The sequence below is a fragment of the Caretta caretta genome, chromosome 14, assembly GCF_965140235.1.
Source record: "Caretta caretta isolate rCarCar2 chromosome 14, rCarCar1.hap1, whole genome shotgun sequence".
NCBI classification, from domain to species: Eukaryota; Metazoa; Chordata; order Testudines; family Cheloniidae; genus Caretta; species Caretta caretta.
Genome location: NC_134219.1, coordinates 17911008 through 17918452, shown reverse-complemented (window position 1 = coordinate 17918452; position 7445 = coordinate 17911008). Strand labels below are relative to the sequence as shown.

General features: G+C 48.2%; 1 protein-coding gene across 2 annotated transcripts in view; it reads right to left on the bottom strand.

Annotated features, from left to right (window-relative positions):
* Window positions 1–2645: 2645 nt before the first annotated feature.
* Window positions 2646–7445, bottom strand: part of LOC142069046 (uncharacterized) — a 44655-nt gene continuing 39855 nt past the window's right edge. Inside the window, exons 4-5 of one of the 2 annotated variants that reach the window (XM_075119335.1) lie at window positions 4131–4533; window positions 2646–3544 (exon numbers count right to left, since the gene is read on the bottom strand). In XM_075119335.1, the coding sequence (XP_074975436.1) occupies window positions 3279–3544; window positions 4131–4530 (666 nt within the window). In that variant the 5' untranslated portion in view covers window positions 4531–4533 and the 3' untranslated portion in view covers window positions 2646–3278. Of the gene's footprint in view, window positions 3545–4130; window positions 6565–7445 lie in introns of those variants that run through there. The other variant, XM_075119334.1, reaches the window with a different exon arrangement.

Here is a 7445-nt window from a genome sequence, read left to right as displayed (position 1 = left end):
GGAGAGAGTGGAGAAAGTAGCGGAATGATGAAAGCTAGAAAAGGGGCGGGGGGGGGGGGAGAGGAGAAACACTCTCTGCAGACACATTCATGTGCCAGTACACATCTGAGTCTGAGGGAGGTACTGAAGGTGGCAGTGAAAACTGTCCTCTCTACTATCCCTCCTTGCACAGAGATCAAGCAATTGCAGACAGCAGCTGTGGGTCTTGTCTCATCACATCAGATTTGCTTCCATGTGCATGAACAAAACTCTTTAGTCTCCGTCTTAGGGTATGTCTACACTACGGAATAAGGTCGAATTTATAGAAGTCGGTTTTTTAGAAATCGGTTTTATATATTCGAGTGTGTGTGTCCCCACAGAAAATGCTCTAAGTGCATTAAGTGCAGTAACTCGGCGGAGTGCTTCCACAGTACCGAGGCAAGCGTCGACTTCCAGAGTGTTGCACTGTGGGTAGCTATCCCACAGTTCCCGCAGTCTCCGCTGCCCATTGGAATTCTGGGTTGAGATCCCAATGCCTGATGGGGCTAAAACATTGTTGCGGGTGGTTCTGGATACATATCGTCAGGCTCCCGTTCCCTCCCTCCCTCCGTGAAAGCAAGGGCAGACAATTGTTTCGCGCCTTTTTTCCTGAGTTACCTGTGCAGACGCCATACCACGGCAAGCATGGAGCCCGCTCAGGTAACTGTCACTGTATGTCTCCTGGGTGCTGGCAGACGTGGTACTGCATTGCTACACAGTAGCAGCAACCCCTTGCCTTGTGGCAGCAGACGGTACAGTATGACTGGTAGCCGTCATTGTCATGTCCGAGGTGCTCCTGGCCACGTCGGCTGGGAGCGCCTGGACAGACATGGGCGCAGGGACTAAATTTGGAGTGACTTGACCAGGTCATTCTCTTTAGTCCTGCAGTCAGTCCTATTGAACCGTCTTATGGTGAGCAGGCAGGTGATACGGATTGCTTGCAGTCGTACTGTACCATCTTCTGCCGCGCAGGCAAGAGATGAGGATGGCTAGCAGTCGTACTGTATCATCTTCTGCCGAGCAGCCATGAGATGTGGATGGCATGCAGTCCTTCTGCACTGTCTGCTGCCAGCCAAAGATGTAAAAGATAGATGGAGTGGGTCAAAACAAGAAATAGACCAGATTTGTTCTGTATTCATTTGCTTCCCTCCCTCCCCCATCTAGGGGACTCATTCTTCTAGGTCACACTGCAGTCACTCACAGAGAAGGTGCAGCGAGGTAAATCTAGCCATGTATCAATCAGAGGCCAGGCTAACCTCCTCGTTCCAATAAGAACAATAACTTAGGTGCACCATTTCTTATTGGAACCCTCCGTGAAGTCCTGCCTGAAATACTCATTGATGTAAAGCCACCCCCTTTGTTGATTTTAGCTCCCTGAAGCCAACCCTGTAAGCCGTGTCGTCAGTCGCCCCTCCCTCCGTCAGAGCAACGGCAGACAATTGTTCCGCGCCTTTTTTCTGTGCGGACGCCATACCAAGGCAAGCATGGAGGCCGCTCAGCTCACTTTGGCAAGTAGGAGCACATTAAACACCACACGCATTATCCAGCAGTATATGCAGCACCAGAACCGGGCAAAGCAATACCGGGCGAGGAGGCGACGTCAGCGCGGTCACGTGAGTGATCAGGACATAGACACAGATTTCTCCGAAAGCATGGGCCCTGCCAATGTATGCATCATGGTGCTAATGGGGCAGGTTCATGCTGTGGAACGCCGATTCTGGGCTCGGGAAACAAGCACAGACTGCATAGTGTTGCAGGTCTGGGACGATTCCCAGTGGCTGCAAAACTTTTGCATGCGTAAAGGCACTTTCATGGAACTTTGTGACTTGCTTTCCCCTGCCCTGAGGCGCATGAATACCAAGATGAGAGCAGCCCTCACAGTTGAGAAGCGAGTGGCGTTAGCCCTGTGGAAGCTTGCAACGCCAGACAGCTACCGGTCAGTTGGGAATCAATTTGGAGTGGGCAAATCTACTGTTGGGGCTGCTGTGATGCAAGTACCCCACGCAATCAAAGATCTGCTGATATCAGAGGTAGTGACCCTGGGAAATGTGCAGGTCATAGTGGATGGCTTTGCTGCAATGGGATTCCCTAACTGTGGTGGGGCCATAGACGGAACCCATATCCCTATCTTGGCACCGGAGCACCAAGCCGCCGAGTACATAAACCGCAAGGGGTACTTTTCGATAGTGCTGCAAGCTCTGGTGGATCACAAGGGACATTTCACCAACATCAACGTGGGATGGCCGGGAAAGGTACATGACGCTCGCATCTTCAGGAACTCTGGTCTGTTTCAAAAGCTGCAGGAAGGGACTTTATTCCCAGACCAGAAAATAACTGTTGGGGATGTTGAAATGCCTATATGTATCCTTGGGGACCCAGCCTACCCCTTAATGCCATGGCTCATGAAGCCGTACACAGGCAGCCTGGACAGTAGTCAGGAGCTGTTCAACTACAGGCTGAGCAAGTGCAGAATGGTGGTAGAATGTGCATTTGGACGTTTAAAGGCGCGCTGGCGCAGTTTACTGACTCACTTAGACCTCAGCGAAACCAATATTCCCACTGTTATTACTGCTTGCTGTGTGCTCCACAATATCTGTGAGAGTAAGGGGGAGACGTTTATGGCAGGGTGGGAGGTTGAGGCAAATCGCCTGGCTGCTGGTTACGCGCAGCCAGACACCAGGGCGGTTAGAAGAGCACAGGAGGGCGCGGTACGCATCAGAGAAGCTTTGAAAACCAGTTTCATGACTGGCCAGGCTACGGTGTGAAAATTCTGTTTGTTTCTCCTTGATGAAACCCCCCGCCCCTTGGTTCACTCTACTTCCCTGTAAGCTAACCACCCGCCCCTCCTCCCTTCAATCACCGCTTGCAGAGGCAATAAAGTCATTGTTGCTTCACATTCATGCATTCTTTATTCATTCATCACACAAATAGGGGGATGACTACCAAGGTAGCCCAGGAGGGATGGTGGAGGAGGGAAGTAAAATGCCACACAGCACTTTAAGCACAGCACTTTAAAAGTTTACAACTTTAAAATTTATTGAATGACAGCCTTCTTTTTTTTGGGCAATCCTCTGTGGTGGAGTGGCTGGTTGGCCGGAGGCCCCCCCACCGCGTTCTTGGGCGCCTGGGTGTGGAGGCTATGGAACTTGGGGAGGAGGGCGGTTGGTTACAGAGGGGCTGCAGTGGCGGTCTGTGCTCCAGCTGCCTTTCCTGCAGCTCAACCATACACTGGAGCATACTGGTTTGGTCCTCCAGCAGCCTCAGCATTGAATCCTGCCTCCTCTCATCATGCTGCCGCCACATTGAGCTTCAGCCCTCTCTTCAGCCTGCCACCTCTCCTCCCGGTCATTTTGTGCTTTCCTGCACTCTGACATTATTTGCCTCCACGCATTCATCTGTGCTCTGTCAGTGTGGGAGGACAGCATGAGCTCGGAGAACATTTCATCGCGAGTGCGTTCTTTTTTCTTTCTAAGCTTCACTAGTCTCTGGGAAGGAGAAGATCCTGTGATCATTGAAACACATGCAGCTGGTGGAGAAAAAAAAAGGGACAGCGGTATTTAAAAAGACACATTTTATAAAAGTGGCTACACTCTTTCAGGGTAAAGCTTGCTGTTAACATTACATACATAGCACATGTGCTTTCGTTACAAGGTCGCATTTTGCCTCCCCCCACCGCGTGGCTACCCCCTCAACCCTCCCCCCTCCCCGTGGCTAACAGCGGGGAACATTTCAGTTTAGCCACAGGCAAACAGCCCAGCAGGAACGGGTTCTTCTGAGTGTCCCCTGAAGAAAAGCACTCTATTTCAACCAGGTGACCATGAATTATATCTCACTCTCCTGAGGATAACACAGAGAGATAAAGAACGGATGTTGTTTGAATGCCAGCAAATACACACTGCAATGCTTTGTTCTACAATGATTCCCGAGTACGTGTTACTGGCCTGGAGTGGTAAAGTGTCCTACCATGAAGGACGCAATAAGGCTGCCCTCCCCAGAAACCTTTTGCAAAGGCTTTGGGAGTACATCCAGGAGAACCACGAATGCCAGGGCAAAGTAATCCTTTCACATGCTTGCTTTTAAACCATGTATAGTATTTTAAAAGGTACACTCACCAGAGGTCCCTTCTCCGCCTGCTGGGTCCAGGAGGCAGCCTCGGGTGGGTTCGGGGGGTACTGGCTCCAGGTCCAGGGTGAGAAACAGTTCCTGGCTGTCGGGAAAACCGGTTTCTCCGCTTGCTTGCTGTGAGCTATCTACAACCTCATCATCATCTTCTTCGTCCCCAAAACCTGCTTCCATATTGCCTCCATCTCCATTGAAGGAGTCAAACAACACGGCTGGGGTAGTGGTGGCTGAACCCCCTAAAATGGCATGCAGCTCATCATAGAAGCGGCATGTTTGGGGCTCTGACCCGGAGTGGCCGTTCGCCTCTCTGGTTTTCTGGTAGGCTTGCCTCAGCTCCTTCAGTTTCACGTGGCACTGCTTTGGGTCCCTGTTATGGCCTCTGTCCTTCATGCCCTGGGAGATTTTGACAAAGGTTTTGGCATTTCGAAAACTGGAACGGAGTTCTGATAGCACAGATTCCTCTCCCCAAACAGCGATCAGATCCCGTACCTCCCGTTCGGTCCATGCTGGAGCTCTTTTGCGATTCTGGGACTCCATCATGGTCACCTGTGCTGATGAGCTCTGCATGGTCACCTGCAGCTTGTCACGCTGGCCAAACAGGAAATGAGATTCAAAAGTTCGCGGTTCTTTTCCTGTCTACCTGGACAGTGCATCTGAGTTGAGAGTGCTGTCCAGAGCGGCCACAATGGAGCACTCTGGGATAGCTCCCGGAGGCCAATACCGTCGAATTGTGTCCACAGTACCCCAAATTCGAGCCGGCAAGGCTGATTTAAGCGCTAATCCACTTGTCAGGGGTGGAGTAAGGAAATTGATTTTAAGAGCCCTTTAAGTCGAAATAAAGGGCTTCATCGTGTGGACGGGTGCAGGTTTACATCGACTTAATGCTGCTAAATTCGACCTAAAGTCCTAGTGTAGACCAGGGCTTAGTTTTAAAGATTGGGGACAATGTGCAGTTCATTTTGTTAAGTTTCTCACAGCATCTGCTTGAAATAGAAATGACTCGTCAGTTGTAAGCTACAACATGCACCTGCTTAAGATTGTCAGTGACTTCAGCAGGGCTGGCTTGGGGTGTATGCCAGGTTAGAATGGTCTCTGAAAACACTCAGGTTTGGTCTATCAGTATCTTAGCAAGGATGATGCTTCTGCTTTGCCACACTTTTCCTGTGATGGGATGGGCACCTCTCTCTACTTCAGTAGAAACTAAACAAATGCAAAGCTGGAGACTGCAGGTTGCTTGAGCTGCTCTATAGTCAGCTCTCAAAGCAGAAATCTGTTCTGCATTTGGGTGTAAACCCTCCTTTATGATAGTTCTAACACTACCTTGGGGCCAATGAGTTTGCGCTTGTAAATTTCAACACTGATATGACTGTAGATGTTGGACCATTGAAAATGTACATACAGGTCTTTGCACCTACCAAGTGCACATGCACACAGTTCTGTGCATGCTCAAGCAAAGTTCCCCTTGAAAACTTACCCCTCAATGCCCTATGAGGCACTAATTACTAAAGACAATTAGGGTAAATACATCCCACTCTGACCAATGAAGTCAATAATGCAGATGACAGTTATGCTGACACAGATGACTAAACTTATGGCCATTAACAAATTCAGCAAATTTTCCTCCATTATTCCCCTAAAGCAAAAGCCTCACAATTCATTTGCAATTGATTTCCATAAAAATCGTCTGCAAACTAACCTAGTTTCACGATAACACAATTTTTTCAGTTTCAGTGGTTGGAAGATCACAAAGAAAACATGTTAAACCCAAGGCTGTAGCAGAAAAATGAAGTTCCAGTAAAACAAACCTCTAGGCAACTTTGTAACTATCAATTTATTTCAGAACTTCAAAGAGCTAAGACATAACACAGCATGTTTCTCCATCTGGTAGGTAACATTACAAAAACGCAGACCAATTTGTCTCTAACTTCCCTGGGCTGAAAACATATCTGAGCTGAGAGATGAGGCAGGGAAACTATTGTGTGTCAGAAAAATTATGAATAAGAGTAACGCTTAGAGAGCTTTCTCCTGCAGGGCATAGGGAGGCAGATCTTGATGTTCTGCTACTGCGTGAAACTAAGCGAGATTGTCCAGCTGTCCCAATATTATCGGGATTGTCCAGATATTAGGGGCTTTGTCTTATATAGGACTCTACCCCCATACTCCCCCATCCTGATTTTTTCACACTTGCTATCTGGTCACCCTAAACTAAGCTGAAAGGAGCACCATGTGTAACCTGAAAGCTATTTAAAGGAGTGACATTGAGGGGCTGAAGTGGGAAAGATGCATAGCTTTTCTTGTCTCTTTCTGTTCCCTCAAAAAAATCCACTGTCTCAACTCTGCCATGTCCAGAAGTTATTACATCCAATTGATTGTAAGCCGGTCTCAGTCTAGTTCCTGGAGAAGACACATCCACCAAATCACAACTGCCATCACACTTCACACCTTTATTGTCAGTTGCTACAGCGAGGACAAGAATGTAATGGATGCTGATGCTGAATTCCCTGGATCGAGAGACATTGGCATGACATTGCTGGGGAAGCTTGCTCTACTACAGCCTGTTGCTGAATCTGTTCTGACACTACACAAATGTCTCTTGTCTCCAGAACTTTGAATGTGGCACCTTTCACTGGGACTAAATTAACTTCTAAAGAGTTTCTGTAGCAATGGTGGCATTTCATGAGAAGGGTAAAGACAAGGCAAGAGTAGTGCAAATGGCTGGCATTAGTGCTTTTGGACAAACTAATACTTAGGGTGTCTACTTTCGGCATCTATTAAAATACTGAGGCAGAACCATGGATTTCTGCCTCCATTCTTCAGTCCCATTTGTAGGTCATCAACTTAGTAAAGTAGGCTTTCAGAGGTCAGTGAAAGAGAAAGTGTGGTTTTGCTCTGGGTAAGTAAACTTCCATATGGTTGTGCTTGGGTGCACATCAAATATAATGAGCTTGAAAATCTTCCACCATATCACTGATGTTTTGAGGGATGTGTGGTGTGTATGTATTGTGTGTGTCAAGCTGTTCTGCAGTGGATCAAGAGCATGAGTACCAGCCTCAGGGCAGACTGTTAAGAAGCAGGGCATGGACCCAATATGAGCTGTAAGTTCTATACACAGGACTTGTCCGTACTTAAAATTCTGCAGCTGCCCTACTGTAGTGCTTCAGTGAAGACATTACCTATGCTGATGGAAGGGCTTCTCCTGTTTCAAACCATTTATCCATTTCTAAGGGCATGTCTACTTACAACCACCGCAGTAATTACTGCGGTTGTTCATATCCATACTACCCTCTTTCTGTCACCAGTATGCA